This window comes from Phaethon aethereus, assembly GCF_964289735.1.
Source record: "Phaethon aethereus genome assembly, chromosome: 23".
NCBI lineage: Eukaryota > Metazoa > Chordata > Aves > Phaethontiformes > Phaethontidae > Phaethon > Phaethon aethereus.
In genome coordinates, this window is record NC_138599.1 from 1,824,432 (window position 1) to 1,846,566 (window position 22,135).

Consider the following 22,135-nt stretch of genomic DNA (forward strand, 5'->3'; position numbering starts at 1 on the left):
AACTACCAATACCCTATGTATGTTATCTACTTATTTAAAAAAAAAAGTTGTTGCTTAAGTTGTTGAAAGTTTCCTGAACTGATAGAAGTATTAACATAAGACATTTATGAAACATTTGTCACAGCACTCATCATGGTTTATATTTTAATACATGAAATATACTACAAGTTTTGATCTGCATTTCTGCAATCTAATAAACTCCATTTAGCTTTGCAGAGTATTTGCAATCATAGTGAATCTCTGTTTCAGACTCTCCCTTTTCTGTTTTAAGTGCTTTTCTATGGTCCTCGCTTCTTTTAAGATTCCATCAAGTTCTTGGACATAAGAAGCATCCATCGCTGCTCTCTCACTTAATTGAAAAAATCTGTAGTTAAAATCAATACTAAGCCATTAACTTTCTCACTTCTTATAATTGCTTTTATGCTTCACCTAAAAATGTGTTGTCTATCAATACTCAATTTCTGACCAAATTAGTTCTCTGTTGTAAAATAAAACAGCATTTTTATTTCAAAATCATGGTCAATAGTTTTCAGCTCTAATTTCTCTAAACTGCAGCCATAGTAATCCATCTTATTTAGATAAGTTAGGAAAGTACTGTACAAATAGGACAAAGTTAACTTGCCTTAAAATGTGGGCATATTTTGATAACAAGTTCTTAATTTCTTTGTTCATGTCTGTTAAAAGAACAAAGTAATTTTATTTAAACAGTTGAATTAATTTTCATGTCAACATCCAATTAGGTAATAACATAGTTACTTTCAGTATATTTAATACATCACCATTTAAAACCTTTTCCAGTGGTTCAGGTTTGTAAGGGGACTGCAAGCCCTCAGAAAAAGCCAAATCTGTTTTGTCAAGGGAGGACAACTCAGGATTTTCTGAAGCTTCATTCTAATAACAGAGCACATAAAAAAAAAAAAAAACAAAAAACCACAAACAAAACCAAAACAGGTTCTAGGACTTAAAACACGCTTAGCACAGAGAGTTTAACTGAAAAAAAGATCTTGAGAGACTGTTTTCAGAGAAAGTGTAAATGCTGTTGGCTTCCATTGTGAACAGGCACAGAATCTCAGTACTAGGAGAGTGGGTGGGAAGACCAGCCTGAGATCTTTGCTTGTATCAGTAAAAGCTGGTGCCCTTCAGAAGCTCTCTCTCGAGAATTCCTACGTAACTGTGTTGCAGTGCATACCCCATTTTGTTGGGACTGCAAACACTAAGAGACATTTTACTGTCCCCTCATACAAGAAAGTCATAAGTATTTTCCTTACCCTACATAAACTGACACGGGGCTCCCTGCCCTCTCTCCTTGACAGGAACCCATAGCAATGCCAGAGGACATGGCAGGGGGTGGGGTGGGTGAGTTGCATTGCTCCCCTGAGGGCCAGAAGAAGGGTCCAGGTCCTCCCTCCCTTCTTCATACAGTATTGCTCACCTCTATCTCTTTTTTACGTTTACTTCTATTTTCATCAGATTTTGGCATGTTGCTTGTCATCGTTGCCTGATAAAAAGTACAATGTTGTATTTGGGAAGCGGTTATCTTGTGTGACTAGAAAATGTATGTATATAAAATGTGTAAATCCTGTAACCACTATGTCTGTAAACTCCTCTGTGAAGGAGCTCTCTTCCTCACTGGAGGGAGGCAGAGCCTCAAAGACATCACCGATCGGGACTGGAGACAGCGGGTCCAAGCCCCGGGCTGTCCAGGCCAGCCTGGGGCTCACAGCCCAGGCGCTCTCAGAGGTGCACGCAAAGGGCACGCAAGCTGGGCCTCGGGCTGCTGCGGCCGAGTCCGCCTCGCCCAAGAGGGTCCTGTCCCTCCCCAGCCCTGCCTATGCTTCCCCAGCACCCGCCACCCTTAAGGGCGTCGGGGCACCCCCTCCGCCCAGGAGGTCTCCCCGCCCCCGCCCGGACCTCTCTCCTCCGGGCAGCGCTGGCCCAGGGCGGTTAACGGTCCTCGAGGCCGTTGGCAGCCGTTAACGGCCGGCGCGCGAGAGGGCGGCCGCAGGGCGGGGGAGCTTGCCGGGGAGAGGGGCGACCCCTGCTCCTCACATGCCCGGCAGGGCTGCCCCGGCCGGCACCTAAGGCAGGCTGGAGCCCGCCCTGGAGCCCTGCCCCGGCCGCTTGCAGCCCTCGCGTTGCCCGGGCCGCGGCGGCTGCAGGAGGGCCGGCTCCCGGGATGGGTGGCCGGAGGGCCGCACAGCCCGCTCCTGCAGAGGCTTTGGCAGCCGGGCCCGCCTCTGGAAGGCTAGCTAAGCAGCACGTCTGCAAGGCTGACCGCCCAAACGTCTCCTGTTCCAGCGGCCCCAGGAAGAAGCGGTTCGTCCCAATTACGTGTTTGAGTTACATCACGACGAGACTGCCTGTAGCTACCTGTTGCACTGTCTCCCCAAACAATTCTGGTCATATTTAATCTTGCGAGCATCAGTGACGGGTCCAGGAACAGTCTGAATCACTGGAACGTTTTGGGACGACAGTGAAATGCCAGACAGGCTAGATGGGTCCGTTTCAAAAGACAAGCCATGAATTAGTAAAATCTGAGAGATTCCTGTCACTAAAATGAATAACACCACTAAAATTAGACAACAGCCGAGACCAAGATTTTTTTCTAAGCAATGGAAAATAAGATTGCCTTTTCCTTATGCTGTGCTTCTCTTCTGTAGGTAAACTGTATTGGGTTGCATCATGCAATGACTGAGTCAGATTACATGATGAGGTGGCTTGCTTACAACAGGAAGAAACTACACACAATGATTCAGGAGAGCTCGTTCAGTATTACGCTTGGTGTTGTTAGCCAAAAATACTAAATTAAATACTATCTCAAGTTACTACTTTCCTAAATCCTGGCTTTGTTAGCTACAGTGAAGAAAACCATTGCAAAGTTTGAAGTTATGTTGGAGTAAAGGGAATTTTTCCTCTGTTTTTTTTTGCATCTTTAATTTCTGGTTTTAAGAGAAGAAAGGATATTAAACTTACATATGTTATTCAACTAGGCTGTGAAAGTCAAAACTCAGGACAAGAAATTAAACCACTGAAAGAACAAGAACCAAACATTTCCCCAAAGTAGAAAAAATATTCAATACAGTGCCACAGCCTACTTAATAAAATTATCAGAAAATATTAGAGGTTTTTATGTTATTAGCAATACTATCTAAACATTAGGAAACAGATATGAAAGAATACACTAGGGAAATATTCCTAAAGTGTTTACCTAATTGAGTTACCATTACTATGTTAAGATATTCTTATTAACAGACCACCTGAATTAAAATAAACATATGAATTGTCTTACCACTTTCAAAACCACACATACCATATGTGTGAATACCACATCCAGAAGGATATGGTAGCCTATAGAGAAAGCTGAGTTTAAATAAATAAATAAATAAATATTATCTAAGCCATTACTCTAAAAGTAGTTACTGTTCCTTTAAGATTGGAGATATTAAAATGCCCAGAGAAATAAAAGCTTAAAACGTACAATAGAAGCTATTGTTATGAGGTAGATACTGGTTCTCATAAATGCAAATATATACAGACTTTTATTCAACGTGCTAAATGATCTAATTGAATTTTTACGGTCTAAAAGGTTGACAAGAAAGACCAAGCCTTCCTTCTTGAAAGTTTTGTGTAGAATGTCAATAGGCCAAAAATACTAGTGCCAGCACTTAATACAAAATAAACAATTTTGTCTGACTGGCGTTGGTTTTGGTGCTTTTGCACAAATTTTGGTACCAAGTAAAACATTATTTAGTGTTTCACTAGTGCTCCGAATGTAAATTTAAAGTTAATTAGGAAAAAAATGGCTAAATGATTAATAATTATTACAGTACTCATGTTTTTAAAGAACATTTTTTTTGCAGTGAAATGAAAACTTAGGTATCTGGGAACAAGAAATGCATGTAGTATCACCCAAATGGGGAACTCTCCTGAATAAAGCTCTGGTGCCCAATTTTTCAAAAAGTGTTAAGAGTCAACTGGAGTGAGGAACAGACATTAATATTATTTTGAAGTTGAAGAAAATTATTCAGCGGTACAAACTTCAAGGGCTGAAGCTTTTTAGTTTAGTTGAAAAAGACCATGAGGCAATTTGATCATACTTCACAGGAAGGAACTATGTGTTACGAAATGCCTATCAGGAAAATGTACAAAAACTGGTGACCAGAACCAGCAGCAGTTAAATTTAGAAAGATTATTTTTTTCTCCTGTAAGAACCAACCATTCAAATAAAGTACAAAGAGGAACAGTGGAATTACAGTTGTTGTGAAATCAGCTAGATCTAATGTTTAAATCAAATTGTCTCTCTCTCCGGTATACAGGTTTAGGTAGATGCAACTCCACACATATACTGAATACCATGTAAGAAAATGGGAACTTGAAAGGTGATGACATAATATTGCTACCTGGTTGGACTTCAGTCAGTGCAAGTGAGTGTCTGTAAATGATATGCTTCTTCTCTGAAAGCACTAGCTGCCAAAACTGTATTTTTCTTTGTTTGTTGGAAGCAGGAGGTTTTACTCTGTTGCTGAATGTTTCTGTTTTTTTTTTTTAAAAGTTCTTCTGAATCAATTTCATTAGTTTCTTTCAACGACTTTAAAGAAAGAAGATAAAATTCTGTAGCACACGTAGTTTTTGTCTTAACATGTCAGTGAAATACACTGCTCCCTGTGAGTAGAAGAGTCAAAATCCATGATTATTAGTAAAACAGACAGTGGTTTTATTTTTAGGGTTATTACTTCAGATGAGGTTGAAAGATGTGCTTTTGACCTCAAAATTATCTCCCTAGTTTTATGATACAGACCTTGAAACATTCCCTACAGACGTGTATTGTGCTTTGGTTTGTCTTCCTCCAAGAGCAGTAACAGGCATGTGGACAGGCAAGAGAACATCCTAGGGTCTCCAATTTGGTTTTGGTTGGGGGCTTTTTGGGGTTTGGGGTTTTGGTGTGGGCTTTCTCCCCCCCCAGCCCAGAGCCTCAATTTACCTACTGAACTACACAGCTAAATGCCTTAAGACGTTGCTAGTCAGCATTATAAACAGAAAATCAAGGTATAGAAATTCCAGTTAACACTGCCAAGTTCTACAAACTATGTAAAATATTGGTTAATTATTCATTCCCAAGGTCGTTTTTCTGTCTTTTTTATGGCATTAGTTGTCCCGTCACTACACAGTGTTTGCCATTGCAGTTACAGCAACATTTGTTCTATTACGCACTCCACAACCACCAAAGGCAGCACTTACCTTCCAAAAATCATCACGCTTTGGGGCTACAGCAGCTAGGTATAAGTAATAGCTACCGCTGTTTTATTTATCTGCGTTTAGTACATACCTGGGAAACAATTTACAGGTGGTAAATTAGGAGCTATCTATTAATTCGGCTTCGACTACTAGCTACCGTTTCTAACTGTCCTTTTCCCTAGAAGGGGCCTAAATTCCTCCTCTAAAGCTATTTATGTACCAAGGGAGGGAAGGTAGAAGGAAGATTTCCCACCAGACACCAGCGATATATTCCTTGGTGATGGTGTAAAGAACTAGATACACGCAACGCGTTTTTCAGTCCTAAACTGGTTTCCCCCAGGCAGAAGCAATGTTTACAGGCAATGTGCAAGTGTGTGGAGAAGGGGAAGTCTACGTGCCGACGGCTAGCATCTGTTTCACAACCGCGACTTGCGACTCTATGGACCAAGCAAACGGCGTGCAGCATGCCGCTGTAGAAACAAGACGTGTTCTCTGACGACAACTGTGCGAGATAAAGAGAGCGGCAAAAAGCTTCCCTTGTAACCTCAGATTTGCATGATTTGCTTTCTCCACCGAGGAGGGGAAGTGCCGCAGAATACATGCAAGCGTAGGCAGATCTCTTGGGAAAGAGTCCCAATTTCCTCTGCAGTTTCTCCAGTCGGCTTATTTTGTCGCGAAGTGATGCAAACCGCTCTAAAATCCCCCTCCCTAGACGGCTGCAGCAGAGATCGCTTTCCTCCCGCGTCACAGGAACGCACGACGGTGACAGTACCAGGCGGGCCTCCGCAGCCACACGGCTTTCGGCTCCGTCGCCCGAGGTACATCTGCATGCGGGGCGGGGGGGAGCGGGCCGGCGTCGCGCCCCGGGGAGTCGAACGGGTAGGCGCCGGCTGCGGGAGCAGGCGTCGACGGTCCCCGCCTCTCCGCCGGCTGCGCTCGCTCTTCCGTCTCGCATCGTTCCTCCGCAGCCCGCCGAAGAGCGAGGTAGGATCGCCGCCGCCTCTTCTGCCCTCGCTGCGGGGCGGTCGCACCCCGAGAGCGGCCCGGCCGGCGGAGCGCGCCGCACCCGGGGTTGACGGCATTAGGCGGAGGGCCTGGCACCGCCGCCTCGCGGCGCGGGGCAGGGGCTGGGGCAGAGCAGCGCGGACGGCGCGGGGGTACGCCGTGCCGCGCGGGGGCGGAGGTGCTCGCTCCTAGCGCGTTTGCGACGCGGGTGGGACATGCCGCGGTGGGACCGGCAGCTATCGCCTTCGTGCGCTTGCAGCAAGAGGCAGAGCCTTGCGCTCTGCCGGCGCTGGAGATGGAGGGCATCCCTGAACCGGACCGCAGGCAGGCTGCGGCAGCGGCCTGTCCGCTGGTAGCTCCGCGCCGCGCCCGCGTGCTGCCCGCGCTGCGCCGGGCTCCGCTCCAGCACGGGCGCCGAGCGGGGTGCGACCCGCCGGGGCGCGGCCCTGCGCTTCTCCTCCCCTGCGCCCCCGTTTCTCCGCCGGCAGGTTCACTACACACTGCCTCGAACGGTGAGCGAAACACTCTTTCTCGCTTCTACCGTTCCTTTCAAACGTGCTCGGTGAAAGACCTAACCATCTTTTACTGCGCATCAGGGCAAGAAGTGTAGTCGGTTTGTATGTTTTACCCATTAAACGAAGGGCTGCATTTTCCTTTAAGCCTTTATCAAGGAGTCCTGCCTGTGCCTTCCCCTCTGCTTTAGAATAACAGAATAGTCCTTGACTTCTTGGTTTACTTCACCCCATATGAGGCATGCACTGTTTGGTGGTGTGGTGTTTCGTTTCAAAGGCTTGGGTGTGCATGTCTGGAAACAGATGCAGTCTTCTGCTATGAACCTGGGTGTCTCTTCCACACAGACCAGCTAGAGCTACAGACCATGTAAAAACAGGATGAGAAAAAATCACCCTCAAATACATTCCTCAGAGTGCCTTACTAGAGGGACAAGGAAATCACTGTGATTCTCCCATCCCAATCCCCAAGGTTGATGTGTGTGCTTATTTACTTAAGTTAGCATTGCTCAGTTGTTTTGTAGAATAAATCTTTTCCAGTGGTGAAAAAGAAAATCCCTGTGCAAGAGCCTGTTCTTCCCACTGTTTACCTAGCTTTAACACATTTATTACATTTATTATTTCTGTGGATAGTGCGACGGGAAAGAATGCCTTGACAGGAGTTGGTAGGTTTGAATGAAGCACTTCACATTCTAGACTACTTATAAAAAGTGACTTCGGTGTTTTGACGATCAGTGTTGTTGGCTTTGTTTATCTGATACTGTCTGATCAACAAGGTTTTGTGCATTCTGCTGTGACAGTCTCCTCCAGTGTATTGTATACAGAGGCTAGGCACATAGCTCCAGGCTGAAGACTTCATACAGGTGCTGAGCTCCTAAAGGCCAGATACAGTGATGGTGAATGTCAGTATGTGTGTTACTTTGTGCATCTGGCCAAAAATTTTACACCAATCACAAAGCCAAGTAAATCAGATCTTGCAGATAGTAGTTAGTTGTTAGTTTTGGAAATTAAAACACCTTTATTTCTAAAAATGTAGATAAAATGGGTAAGAGCATTCATCCACAGAAAGCATTTTAGGAAAATGAACAAAAATTTTACTAAGATACAGACACAAATGAAACAGGAAGGAAAGAGACAACCTGCATTTCACAAATCTGTGGCAGAGAATAGGACATTTTAAAACTGATTACTGCCAAAGAAGAGAAAGAATTAAATTCTTTGCCACGTCTTCCTCTGTTGTATTATAATTCCCTTTATTCTTATTCTCAGTTTTCTCTAAAGGTAGGAGATGCTATTTTAATTTTGAATATGATATCATCAGTTTTAAAGTAAAAATATTTTAGTGCCTATTTCTTATAATTATTCCTTCCAGTATCAACCATCCCATAGCAGTCAAATTATGGAAATACTACACTTTACAGTTCAAGTTCTAGTCAATATAGGTGACTCCACATAACTTTTGTTTCATTTTGTAATTTTTTTCCCCTGGGCATTGCTAGGACTGAGGATATGTAGACATTTGTGCCTGCAAAGCAATACAATCCATTCAGACGTATCTCTTTTCTGCTGGCATAAACAGAAACTTTACAATAGAAGGGATGGGTGCACTTATAGGTAAATGGAATGGGCATAGCAAATTTGTGACTGTCACTGTTCTTTTGTTTTATACGTTAAACATATACATTGATTTGTCTATTAAACTGAGAGTGTAACATACTCTCAGTCACTATCTCAGAAAGCTAAAGAATAAAAAGTTTACCTGTCTGGCTGTTACCTGCATAAGGTTGAGAATATGAACAAAGCTAAAACCAATTATTCTTCTGGAGTTCTTGGAGGGTGTTGTGTATTGACATTAGAGGCAGAGTGCAGCCCTGGGATAGTTCTAAATTAACCCTGAAGTGTATAGAACAGGGTCTGGAACTTCTCAGGTGCAGAAGCTGGCTGGTCTTTAATGATTAGTTCAGGGTTGGGGTTTTTTTGTAACATGACTTTTGTTAGTCCCAAGGGAAATACATCTTTTCTTCACTTTTTTCTCTGTGTCACTCTTGAAAGAGAATAGCTGTGAAATCAAGCTCAGAATTCAACCTGAGTTCAAATAAAGTTAAAACACTGTAAGCAAATCGCTGCTACCGCAAAATAAACTACATCCCAACTTCTCTAGGAACCTACACAATTCCAGCTCAAGATGCAAAAGATACAGACCTTTCCAAGGGGCACTCAAAGGTGAACTAAGTTTTGGGTATTTTAGAAGCTCTGTCTTTTATAGAGGGAACCTGGAAAGATAAGTCTATGTAGACTTAATATAGATTGTATGGCTTGATGGCCAGTAGCAAGGTGCTTAATCTAGTCTTAGTCGCTTCCCTGTTTGAAAATTAGAAATAGAAGATCAAATAACCATGTGATAGTAAAATAATTTTTGCAGGCCCACGAGAACTAATTTGATGAAGTATGTTCATGGAGCTACTTATTAGCATTCTCACAGAAAGAGAAAATGGTAATGAATTATTATTTATTCCCATATAACATCATGTAAGTCAATGAAAAGTTTTGTAAAATAACAGAACTTGAAGGGTGCTTTATGTTATTCTAACTAATTATAAAAAGCAACAGAGGAGGAGACCAATTATTTAAAAAAAGTAATATTTCAACAGGTGGTGAAACATGCCAGCCCTATTACAGTATTGCATGCTAGAAGAGAACTAGCCCAAGAACTCCCTTGCCTTACAGAGTAAGAAGCATTGTTCTTAACTCTGAATCCTCTCCATGTGTTTTTGGCAGAGTGAAGATGAGTGGTGAAGAGATTCTTGTGTGTGCAGTACAACTTGGAGAAAATTACTGCCTCTATTTTGCAGGTAATTACTACCCACTGCTGAAAGAGACACACTGTGTCTTCTTCCTGTATGGAAGATCAAAAGCTGATACACAATTCAATCCTTTCCTTGGGCTGGCACCTCTGGTTTTGTGGAATCCTGGTTTTTTTCCCCCCATGTTACCCAAGTAATTCTCAAAGCAGTTACAATCCCCACCCACTTAGAAGAATGACAGTTCTTAGCCTATGGAGCCAGGCTGTTCACTGCAAAAAGAATCTGAGTTTGAGACAGATGTCCCAGTGTGTTAACAGGTCAGTACCACAGTAGTGTTGAACACCTTAAGCACTTAGTAACTTTCTCTATTTGAATACTGATTAAAAACAATTCCTTTATCAGTCTGATTTCAACCAATTTCGCCATAAGCTTCAGTTTGAAGTATTGTTAGCCAAGTATATGAGTCATTGGACACTCCCATAAAGGACATTCAGAAGTCTTGTAATGCTATGGGGTAGACCTGGCATAAGTGGGTAACTTGAATGTTAGAAGATATAGAAAACAGCCTCCTCTTTAGAAGCAATTTGTAATGACTGTTTCTCATCCTTTTGCTCACTTAGAATAAAGGTGCTGATGTAAACAAAAAATTGCATGCCATTTATTCCTTGGTTATAGGCTTAAACTGACCTGAACTACTCACCCTTAAGTAACCCTAAAACATTTTGCATGCCTCTTGGTTTGGTGGTAACTCCAGTTCTCAGATGACTGGTGGTTTCATCACTCTGTTGAATTTGTTATGCTCACAAAATACACCCTGTAGCTAGAACAGTTCAGCTTGGTGAGTTAGTAATACTGGGGAGTACAACTGGAAATGCGTAGGTGGCTGGCTGGCTTCCAATCTTGCAGAACAAAACTGGGTAGAAAGTGGTTTCTTTTGTGGGAGCAGAGCGTAATGTAATGTTGTTTTTTCCTTCCTTTTTGTTATTGCTCACTTGGAACCAAGATGATGATGGTAAGCTGAAAGCTCATAACTTCATTATCAATTTTACCTGAACTAACCTGCTCTTGCTTACTAACCCACAAATGCTTTGTGTGCCTTAGAGAACAAGTTTTCAAAATGATAGTGGCTACTGGAAAAAAAAAAAAAAAAAAGACCATGCTACAGCTCACCTTCTCCTTCTGAAGTTGATAATGCTTTATTTCCTCCTAAGGTGCAGGGTAGTGGCTTCCCTAACAGAAGGACCTTTTAATGCAATTCTAATTGTTGGGCAAAAGAAAGAACTGTTGCTTCTGAACTCTCATTAATAGATACAGTAGGTTCTCTTGCTTATATATACAGACTGCTGTATTCCAGGAAAATGCTTCTGTCTTGCCTGGAGTGCTACAAGTGGAAAGAATGACAAGGCCTCCATTTTGTTTGAGATTGCCATTCTAAGAACTTATTTCACCTTGTATCCTTAATGACAAGATTAAGCATGTAGCAAACCGTTAAGATTACAGCTAAAATACTTGACCATCTTTGCTTAATATTTCTACAGGGCTGGAATGTGATGCCTTTTGTAAGGAAAAAATTCTCCACAGGGTCCTTCGAAATGTAAATAGCCAGTTGCTTGTGGTTCGACCAGATTTAAATATGGCAGCTTTTGAAGATGTCACAGATCAGGAGATGAAATCTGGTACACCATTTTCCACACACATATACTATAACCATTGCACTGTTTCTTTATTCTAGATGTGCTTTTGTTCTTTGTAGTCACTGACTCTAAATAATGAGAGTAAAGACTTAAACTTCCATTTGTAACGATAAGGCTAAGCTAAGCGAGCTGAAATTGTGTGTCATGTGTATTACTAATAGATTAGATTCCTGGATTAGACAGAGGCCTGCAGGATGTCCCATGCGGAAAAGGGCTACTCACATTATTTGGTTACCTCTGATCACAAACTATAAGATCTTCATTTTTTTTTTTTTAATGTGGTGGATTACAAAAAGCCATTTTTATGTTTAAACAGACAATGTATTTAACACTAAAAACTATTACTTTCTTCTAACAGTAGTAGTTAACAATGTACTTACGGTTTTGGCTTTGGGTTTTTTAGGGGGGCCTCAGCAATTCATTCAGAACTATGTTTGTTGAACATATTTATTTACAATCACATATATATACAGATATATGATTTACAGGTGACTGTTTACAAATCCAATTCTCACTTTATGCATGCACGTAAAAGGATTTGAACATTCTACACATACGAACTGGTAACTTTCCCATGCTTTCTTGCAAATTCAAAATCTTGGTTATTGAATGATTGCAGAAAGTCAAATATGTGCTACCAGCAGTCATAAAAATTCAAGTCCTGGCTGTCCTGTCAGGAAAAGTATCCTGGGAAGACAGCAGTTACCAGTGGAATGGTAAGACATAATATGGTTAAGTTGTTGCAGCTCTCTCCTGAGCAGACTACTACTCATAAACAATTTATATTTAGGCAATGGAATGCACTTCAACATTCACTATTACAAAACCACCACACCTTCAGCAGGGATGCCTGTTGCATTCAGTGTCCAGGTAGAAGATAAAAGTTATTACATGTGTTGCGAGAAAGAATATGGAAAAATGATAGTTCGATTTAGGGTAAGTATCTGCTTTCCATACCTTATATATACATAAGTAGTAGGCAAAATTAAGAATTCAAACATGTGAGAGCCGAAACAAAACTCCTCAGGTCTTGTGCTGGGACTAACCCATCCCCTTTTTCTTCCTTAGGAAGGAGAAGTTCCCAAAGACATTCCTGGTGAAAGTAACATAATCTTTTTCAAAAGGACATTTACATCTTGTAGCTCCAGGGCATTTAAGTTTGAATACTCATTAGAACAAGGAATGTTTTTGGCCTTTGAAGAAGGCGGCTGCTTAAGAAAATTAACTCTAAAGAAACTCTCAAGAGAAGATGAAGTGGATGAAACCATGAAGATAAGCTTCTAACTTAAGTCAGAACAAGAGTCACAACCTGTGACATACTTCAACAGTCTTAAAATATATTTTGGCTTTTTGTAAAAGAAATCTTAGTCTTTCTTCATCTGAGGCAAGCCAGTTTTATGTTTTTAGCTACCATAAGTCAGTACAGAAATGAACACCTTACAAAGGAAAATAAATTAAAATTTTTGGCAAAAAGCAGCAGAAGAATGTTTTCCAGTCAGATATAAGGAAAGAGAATTACACAATGAAGAAACAAGTACGTGCATGCCTAGACTCCTGTATAGTTTGATCCCCAAAATCTTTACCATCTGTTGATCAAATCAAGCTTTTGAATTAGGTATCTCATAGACAAAGTAGACCTATTTTGGGGATGGAAAGAAAACTGCTTAAACTAACATATTTCATAAGCAGACCACACACCTGGCCCATAAACACTCTGAGATTACTTTTTTGCATCAAGATTATTTCCTGGATTTCTTCATCAATCTCAGTTACACAGTGACATCTCACCTTCACCTGCAGTAGAAACAATACGCAATTTTTAACTTTCTGGAAATCATTGCTTCGAAAAATGCTAACTTACCTGAACAATTAAAGTTCTAAGCAAGCTGTTTGTCCTCAAAGGGCCCAAGGAAAAAGAATTATGCTTTTATGTAAAGACACTTAAAAGTTAACAGTAAATTGTAGGTTAGTGATGAAATGAAACAGACATTTATCCTTCTAACAATTTGGAACAAATGTAGATATGGCTGGCTCCCATAAGGACCTTGTATTATTCTGTGTATGTGACAATGCAGCATACATTGGGGTCAAGCTGTGAACTCCATTTCACGTCTGGAGCTGAGCAAGCACTGGATTTCACCAAAACCAAAATTTGTGTAATGCATTTTGAATATTTAATCTTGACGTAATTGATACGGCATATATTATTCTTTTCTTTGACATATAATACAAGTGCTGGTCTTCCTCTCCTGTTGCAATTCCAGGTAGTGATAACCTAAGCATTGACTGCAGTTGGGGTCCTGGGTCTTCAACTTGCCCTGCAGAATAGCTGGTACAATTGTCATACCCCATAGAGGCAAAAGTGATCAGAGAAAGCAGGAAGGCCTCTCTCTGTCATGAAATGGAGGAAAATCCTCAGATTTGCAGAAGAGATAAGACAAGTCTCAAGACTTGTTTTGGTAAAAAACAAACCTGTAATTTCAGGGGCTTTAAAAAAAGCATAGAGAAGACACGAAACTGCTATGATAACTCTGACTGTCTCAACTTTTCATTTTATGCTGCTCCTGCCATTTCACCTACTGAATCTAGCTGCTACAGGAGCACCTGGAGGCAGTAAAAAACCAATTATTTACAATGGCAGTACAGCCACCACTGAGTGCACTATCGCTTAGGGAGAATTTACTTGGAGGGGCCTAAACTCAGGAATGTATTTAACACATCTGGATACCCAGTAGGACTAAGTCCCAGTTTTATATGCCTGACAAATATTCAAAAATGGGATTAGACCAAATGGTCACAGCCATCGCAATTAATTAAGAACAAAAGTTAATGGTAATTACAGCAAACTGATTCAACAGGACTGAGGAATACATGCCATTCATAGAGTAAGCTGTGGTGATTACCTTTTAATTCTTGCCTCAAAACCACAATGAACTGGTCTCAGAGTTGCTAGACCCTAACATTGTAGGTCTGGACTAACACATTCTCAGAGCTCTTACGTAACTCATTTCTCACACAAGGTATCTTAAACAAATACCACATAGAGATGCATCTTGTGTTTGGTCTCAAAATAGGAAATATCAAACACTTTCTACGATACATGATTAGATTGTACAGAGGTACTTAGCAATACGTATGAATCTTCCACACTATGACAAAATAACAAACGTTAGATTGATATCTAAATCAGACCACATCAGACAGAAGCAACCATCTCTGTTCTGATCACAAAAGCAGCAAAAAAAAGCAACCAGCTACACAGTATTTCCCATGGTTACATAAATAAAGAAGTAAATACATAAATAAATATTCCTATCCAGATTTTAAAAATATGACATCAAATCAGAAAATCTTGTAGAATTCAAACAGCAACTTATTCATTCTGTTTATTGCATAATCAGACTGATGGGAACACACAATTCTCTTCCTCTTACTAGTAATAGTACCACAGAAGTACCATTAGAAGGTGGAAACAGTTAACTACTGCTTACTACTATCAAAGTCAGAAAAGATAAAGCAGAGAAGAAAGTTAAAAAACAGAATCTCATTTCCCTCCAAAATGCTCTAAAACCTAAAGACATAGAAAAGCACACTGCCTCAGCCTCATGTCAAGCTATAATAGAAAGGGTATGTTTGTTGTCTTTTCAGTCACACAGGAAAATATGTACCAGTGTTTATTTAAAAACACCCCCCTCCCAAAATGCTGCAGATGAACATAGAGGTTCTAGGGAAACTATAAAAGCCATATGCTATTTATGACTCCTAAAATTAATCTGCAAAAGTCTTTTTCAAAGTCAATTATTGCTGTATTTTCTAATGGACATTATTCTTGTATTAAGTCAAGTCTAAGTCACCTCTGTAAGTATTATGGACAATACATACTCATAAAAATATTTGATGTTTTATAACATCTAAATGAAGCAATGCAGAGTAACAGTATGAACAGTAACATAACAGTATGAATTAGTATTTTGATTTTAGAAAAAACCCAAACACCTATCTGCAGAGAAAACATTTTAAGTAACCCAAAAGTAGTAAAAATAGTTCAGAAGCACACACACACACTTTCTGTAAATTCTTTATTGTATGGATTAAGAAAAAAAGTATTCCCTTTTCTACATCAACGCTCAGGGTCCAAATAGTTACAGGGTGTGCCTTACATACAGTTCAGTTGTCGCAATGTCAGAAATAACACTTCAGTTTTCTGCAAGTCAAGCTTGTTTTACAAAATAGGAAAACAAACAACAGTTATTTTAGAAAAAGACTCTTAAAGCTGCCATTACAAGGAAAATTACTTTCAGCTATGTAAGTCTGTCACTGATGTAATTAATTCCTCCCAATTTACAGTGCAGCTTAAGTCAAGTCACTCTCACCTGGACATTATCCACTTAAAATCTACTTTTTCTTTTGTAACATTTTTACTGCTGTTGGATATTTATTTCTGAAAGACTAGCTCTGAACTTGCTGCAGTATGTACCTACTATGGACCCTTGGTTATTTATTTGTTTTGCATTAAACATGTTGGTAAAAATATGATGAAGCAGAGGCAGCAGTGAACAATCGTGTTTGTCAGAGATTTGGTCGCATCTTAGAGGCTCCACAGCATGGCAACAGCCTTGCAGATACCAACATCATAATAGTTAAAGTAGCAGAGGCCAGCGAAGGTAACGGCTGACAGTAGGTACAGACCTGTATTGGCCAGTTTAATGGGTACATCTCCATGGACGTAGTCAGTTATAACCTGTCCAAGACCCCTACAAAATAAGAGGGAGAAAAAAGCTGAAATCAGGTAAGAGCATTCCTCATTGAAATCCACCCGGTTTATGTGAGTATGCTACAAAGATGGCTCAAACACATCATGTTTTTTCACCTGCTCTCATCAACCTTTCCTAAAGAATGCCCAGTTCCCACTCAAAAAGATGCATCTATTGAAAACAAAAGAACATTCTGCATATTTTATTTCAAAAAATAAACGTATTTGCTCAGAGTTTTCTTAGTGGTACTGAGGAAACGACATGTTAAGCACAGCTCCTTCAAACAACAGAATCTGTAGAATCTGCCTCCGGGAAACAGTGGGCAGCTTATCCGTCTTCCAAGGACTGAAGAAAAGAAACCAAAGGAAATATCCTTCTTGCTTGAACAGCAAGGTGTGGCTCTGGTACCAGACATTGTCAGAAATGCACAGACGACTCCAGATGTGTATTTAGATTAGAAAATAGTGGCAACCAAAAAATTAGCACACTCTGCTTTTATTCTACATCTGTCAAATGGGAAGTGAACTCTTGTCCAGATTTAAACCATCCAGCAACACAAAGACAGAGGATGCTATTAAACTAACATGGTAGTTCTCTTCCAAAAAGTGCAATTATATTTGCTTTCTGCAATGACAGATGTCAACTTGGTTAAAAAAAAAAAAAAATCATATTTAATGCAATAATTTTCTCTCTAGGATTTTGCCTTGGTCTAGCCTGAAACTGAAGGATCTACGTCCCACAAATTAAGACACATGAGTGACCTAGCAAGGTTCAAAGTCCTGTAGCAGATGTCACTTGCAAGTGAACACTGATCTCAGTTTCAGTTAGATGGAGTCCTAATACAATTAAGATGTCAAAAGCAAGAAAAGGGGGTGCAAGGAACCCCTGGATAACACAGAAGAGAAGCAGAAAGTGGAAGCAGTCTGAAAGGCAACTACTCTCAAACTATTACAGCTCTTTTTTACAACTGGACAGTGGAATAAGGTCAGGTGTGCAAGCAGCACTTACCCACACTTCGAGCCTTCCAAAGTGCAGACATGCAAGGCATACTCAACTTGGGACTCACAGGCTGCCCTTCAATTGTAGTGTTGATAAGGGATTTTCATAAGATCTTTTCTTTGCACAGCACAGTAAGACTGAGCCATGCTAAGACTCTTCAGAAAAACTGGTGCGTGACTTCACAACACACTAATTAAGTCACACAAAGTCCTCATGGGAAAAGACCAGTGGCCCTGAGAACAAGGAGGGTATTAGTGAGAAATAGCTGACGTGGTAGACACACAATCTAGCTCACAACACAGCAGCTTCACTGGACAGAGAAATCTTCATCACATACCAGCAAAAACGGTATAAGATAAACACAGCTTCAGGTATCCTGAGTAAATCTATTGATAGGTTAGTGTTTGGACGGATAACCACCTAAATATCTGAAGCACTATTTCCAACATATTTTAAGGCAAGACTTCCTAAAGGAAAACATAGCAAAAGGTGAAAGAAAACACCTCAAAAACACGCAATACCCCTCTGCAGTTTCTGATCAGCTACTAGAGGTATTATCTGATCTGTGGCAATCAAATTAACGCTTATGGCAAGCAAATGATCTTTTTTCTTTTAAAGGTATTCTAGCACTGAATACCTATGAAAGTACAAGAGGGGAATTTTCTTACATGGTAACACCTTTAGGTTTTTCAGACAATGTTTTGCAAGATAAGAGTTTAATAGTGGAGAAACATTCCAGCTTTAAAAAGAGAACAAAAAACCCACACAAGTGGGGAAGGAATTCACGCTGATGAAAGCTACGAGCAAAGCTGCACACAAGCAGCAAGACATCTTTCTCATGGGGGAAGTCCTCACACTGTTTATGAGAAAGGTATTTCTAGTATGAACAATCCTGACACTTTTGTCAACAACAGACATTCACTAAAGTATCAAACGAGTGTGCATTGACACAAAATGTCATCCAGAGAACCCATTTCAACACATCAACCTGCAACAACCTGTTCCATTTCCTGGAATTTCCCCACATGGTCACATCCAGTATGGTACCAACACGCACGTACCAAACAAGTGAAGAAATGCTCCAAAGGCAGGCAAGCTTAGCTTTATGTATTTTATCTTTGAAAGAGCTCTGTCAAATGTGTTCAAGGATAGCCACATTTCAGATGAATTCTGTACTAGATTTGAGGGCCTTGGGAAGAAGCTCTCAGTCACAGTGAGTCACAGTGCAAGAATCCCTGGTACAGCTTCGTAAGGGCAAAACTGAGATTTAAGAAAATCTGGCATCCCAAAGTACCATGAAGTTGCTTATCTGCTTTATCCCTGTGACAAGGAACTACAGACCAATATCACTTCAAGAATGTAAATGCTGCCAGTTAGACCAACCATGCAGCTGGATCCACTCCTAACTAGACTTGTCTAGCCTACTCACATTAAAGATTGCAGCAGAACTACACTTAAGAAGAACAACATGAGCCAGCATCCATTTCCCAGGAATCAAGAAAATAATGATCAAGGTCTCAGCTTCTTTAGTGGAATATTTGCTATGAATTCTTTATTATGTAGAACGTCATCACCATTGAGATGTACAAAGCCAGTCCACAGCACAGAACCTTAGAAGAACAACTTGTTTTATATAGATCTGTCCTGTTTCTGTTCCCTCTGTTCATACAACATTGATTGTTCTACAACATAAAAACATCCAAGATTCTACACAGTCAGTGGCAAGGAAGTCCTCCTAAGGTAAGATATCGTGTAGAAGAACGCTAGAGAATGTTTATGGATTCCTTAATAGTAATATGCATCCTGCCTTCTGACTGAGGGAACAGTGTGACAAAAGAAGACCAAAGTACAACTAGTCTTGTCAAAGATCACGACTGTCACAGAACTTGGAGCTGTGTAAGGACTTTGTATCTTTCTCCAGGTGTTTTATACCAGATCAGGAAATAAGTCGAGTAGACTTGCTGCCATATACAGTTTTAAGACATAAGACTTGGACTATCAGACTTTACTCTTAATTCTGAGGGACCTATTGTACTTACCAGTGGCCATGGAGAGTGAGGGCTGCAGCCAGTGAATAGTCCATGGCTGGTCCGGGATACAGGTAAGCTGCAGGAAGGAGACCCAGCAAGAGGACACTGACAGCTCGCTCACCTGTCCAGTGCAAAGATGCAGCCTTGGAACTGCCTGTAAGGAGAAGTATTTTTCAGTGCAAAGTTCCCGTTTGAAGTGCTGTAACCTTAAAAACAGATACCTCATCCTGACCAGCACCACACAATTATGTGTTTTCTCTGACCTGTTTACTAAGCTTTCATCCAAGTAAAACCTAAATGCCTTTGAATTACTGACATAGAATACATATCTACTTTACAATGTCTAGAAAGTTAATTTTAAATACTCCTCTCTTTGCTGCTGCTAAGAAAGAGAAGCTTCTTTTACTACAGAAGAATATAAGCTCAACAGGTAAAACAAACACCAGTCCTACTTTCACAGCCTGCGGTTCAGGACTAAGGTTCAAGTCAACCATCACAGGAAAGAAGTGTCTCCACAGGCAAAGTCTTTTTGTGTAGTGATTTTCCTGACTGTTACATACTATTGAGTACTCCCACCTTTTAAGAAATGGCTTTGAGATCCAGATGGACACAACTACAAGTTCCAGTGAATGGCACATCATAACAACTCTGTGCACAGTCCTGCCCAGGAGCCAATACTGCTATTTTTAACTGTAAATAGCAGATTAAACTTCTGGGAATATCACAGTGATATATGGCCTAGAAGTAGCCTGAAGGCCAAAGGATTTCAGTCCTCCATTGATACTCATCTGGGTACAATTTGAACTATGTAACAGATGACTCTAGAAACTGAAATACCAGTTAGGGAGCTCTGTAACTAACTCTCACTTTTTAGAAGTGTGCAAATACTGTTAGGGATGAAAAAAAACCCACCCCAACATCTTGAAGGTTCTGGAGTGAACCAAAACCCTAACAGCATAAGCAATACTTTGAACCAGAATGTCAGCATCACACCAGGCTAAAAACATAAAGAATTGACTTTGTATTACCTTTACAATACCATACTCCCAAAGTGCTTACCTAACACATCCATCTAAACCAAAATGCAAATGTTGCTCTTCATTTTTGCAAGTGACAAGATAAGGAAAGCAAAGGACCTGAAATAAAATATGAAAGGGACCTAGGCCGTGGACTAATAAGCTGCCCCTGTAGAAATCCATGGCCAAGAATGCTTCACAGCACATGCATGAATTCTGTTGTTAGTATGAAGTCCAGAAAAGAAGGGAAGGAAGTGGCTTAGCTGTATTTAAGCCAGTTTCTTTTACAAGGGTTTCATCACCTTTTCCACTTCTAAGTTGCATTGTAATGGCTACAAAACATCCTTAACCTCCAGTCACATTTCTCATATTTAATTGTGCAGCTGACAGACCAGAACTTGGTCTTAGCATGGTTATCTTTCATCACCTCTGTGTGGTCTTGACACATGCAGAGAGGCAAAAACCACCCAAAAAATACTCTCTGCCTGCTGATCAGACTTCTCAGATTAACCTCAGTGAATCAGAAACTCTGCTGTTCAAGAAAGAAGTCACAACTGCAGTGTTTTCATATTATTACTGCTACTGAACCATAAGAAATGTTGAATCTTCTGATTTCTTTTTAAATCTTTCAACTTTTTTCTGCACTTGAAAAAACTACCACCTTTGTTAATAAGCAGAGATTTACTTTTTTAACATTTAGTTTATAGACTTGCAGCATTCACAAGCTTGATATCAACACTGTAAATGTCATTTTCAAATTCAAGCACTGTAAAGTCCCATATAGCTTGTTTTAAGTCTGACCCGGGCAGAGTGCAAATCAACAGCTGTGCCACCAACTGAAAATAGTCCTCTTGCAGGTGACAGTAACACATTCTGGTAATACCAGGAACGCTACCTCACCCAAGAAGAACCCATGAAAAACTACTGTGCCATGCATCAATTTTTTCTGCTCTTGGTTACTCACACCTGCCATTTAAAATCTCCTACCTGGCTCAAAAAATCGGCAACCTTGACCAGACGTCAGTGTAATAGGCACATGAAGAACAGGCCGTTTGGTTGGGCTGGACAAATCGTTTCGAGGAAAGGGGAATAACGGCTCCGCGCTGGCTGACAAACCTGGTGCCGGCCACGGGGAAGACAAGACACCCCGCGGACACACTCGCGACCCCGCACACAGCGGGGGGTGCCCCGGGGCGCGGGACTTACCGTGCCCCTGGTGGGGGGGGCTGTGGCTTTGCCGGGCCGGAGCGCTCCGATCGGCGACGGCCGCCAGGACCGCGGGGCGGCGGCGAAGGGTCCTCCCGAGGAGAGCTGCGGAGAGAACGGGGACGAGGTGTTAGAGCAGGGCGCGGGGCCGGCAGGGCGCGGGGCCGGCAGAGCACTCACCCATCTGGGCGCCGCGGGGCCGTGCCAGCCCCGCCCGCAGCAGCACCAGCGCCACCATCGTCCCGAGGCAGCCCAAGGGCACCGCGCGCCGGAGCTGGAAGCCGCTGCTGCCACCGCCCTTCCGCTTCCGGGCTGGGGGGCGGCAGCGGCGGCGCCGCCCGTGAGGCTCCGCGACGGACGGGGCGGGGGTGCGGAGCCGCGGCCCATCTCGGAGCCGGCGCGAGGCCGAGCCGAGCGGCGCCTGCGACCTCGGGGCCGCCCCCAATGCAGCAGTGGCTGCGCAAAAGCTTCTCAGGGCAACGGGAATGCTGTTTCGGAGGAGATGCTTGGTCATACCTGAAGATCCATAACCATGGCCACAGCGGATCCAGGTGCTCCTCGCCTGTACTTTTGCTAATGAAACGAGGGAAGCTATACAAAATAAACACCTTCTTGAACACCTCCTGTGATGTACATAAAGCAGTTGCATTGTTATTGCACGACTGACCAGCAGAGAAGCGGCCGCGATAAAAGAGCAAGCAGCTGAAAGCAGCAGCACTGCTTTCTCCAAGTCTTCAGCGTTAGCCAGCACACAAGGGCATGCAGAGCATGTCCTTTCACTTAAGTGAAAAGAGGGACATTAAGCACGACTTGGAATGAGGACCTAGGGGCACCGACACTGGTTTGTACTTGTTCAGGTGTAGACCAAAACTGGAGCTGTGCT

General features: G+C 41.7%; 3 protein-coding genes across 3 annotated transcripts; 1 reads left to right on the plus strand and 2 right to left on the minus strand.

Moving 5' to 3' along the window:
• Positions 1 to 204: 204 nt before the first annotated feature.
• TEX12 (testis expressed 12) lies at positions 205 to 1,492 on the minus strand (the record flags this gene model as incomplete). Its single annotated transcript, XM_082010000.1, has 4 exons — positions 205 to 345; positions 619 to 674; positions 780 to 891; positions 1,433 to 1,492. 4 exons carry the CDS (start codon positions 1,490 to 1,492, stop codon positions 205 to 207), a joined length of 369 nt encoding a protein of 122 aa, XP_081866126.1.
• An 8,042-nt stretch (positions 1,493 to 9,534) lies between these two features.
• LOC309412842 (interleukin-18-like) lies at positions 9,535 to 12,585 on the plus strand (the record flags this gene model as incomplete). The annotated part of the gene is made up of 4 exons (XM_082009860.1): positions 9,535 to 9,601; positions 11,092 to 11,229; positions 12,038 to 12,183; positions 12,316 to 12,585. 4 exons carry the CDS (start codon positions 9,535 to 9,537, stop codon positions 12,529 to 12,531), a joined length of 567 nt encoding a protein of 188 aa, XP_081865986.1. The 3' UTR covers positions 12,532 to 12,585.
• Positions 12,586 to 15,835: 3,250 nt separating this feature from the next.
• SDHD (succinate dehydrogenase complex subunit D) lies at positions 15,836 to 21,490 on the minus strand (the record flags this gene model as incomplete). Its single annotated transcript, XM_082009984.1, has 4 exons — positions 15,836 to 16,001; positions 19,040 to 19,184; positions 21,253 to 21,357; positions 21,433 to 21,490. 4 exons carry the CDS (start codon positions 21,488 to 21,490, stop codon positions 15,836 to 15,838), a joined length of 474 nt encoding a protein of 157 aa, XP_081866110.1.
• Positions 21,491 to 22,135: the final 645 nt, after the last annotated feature.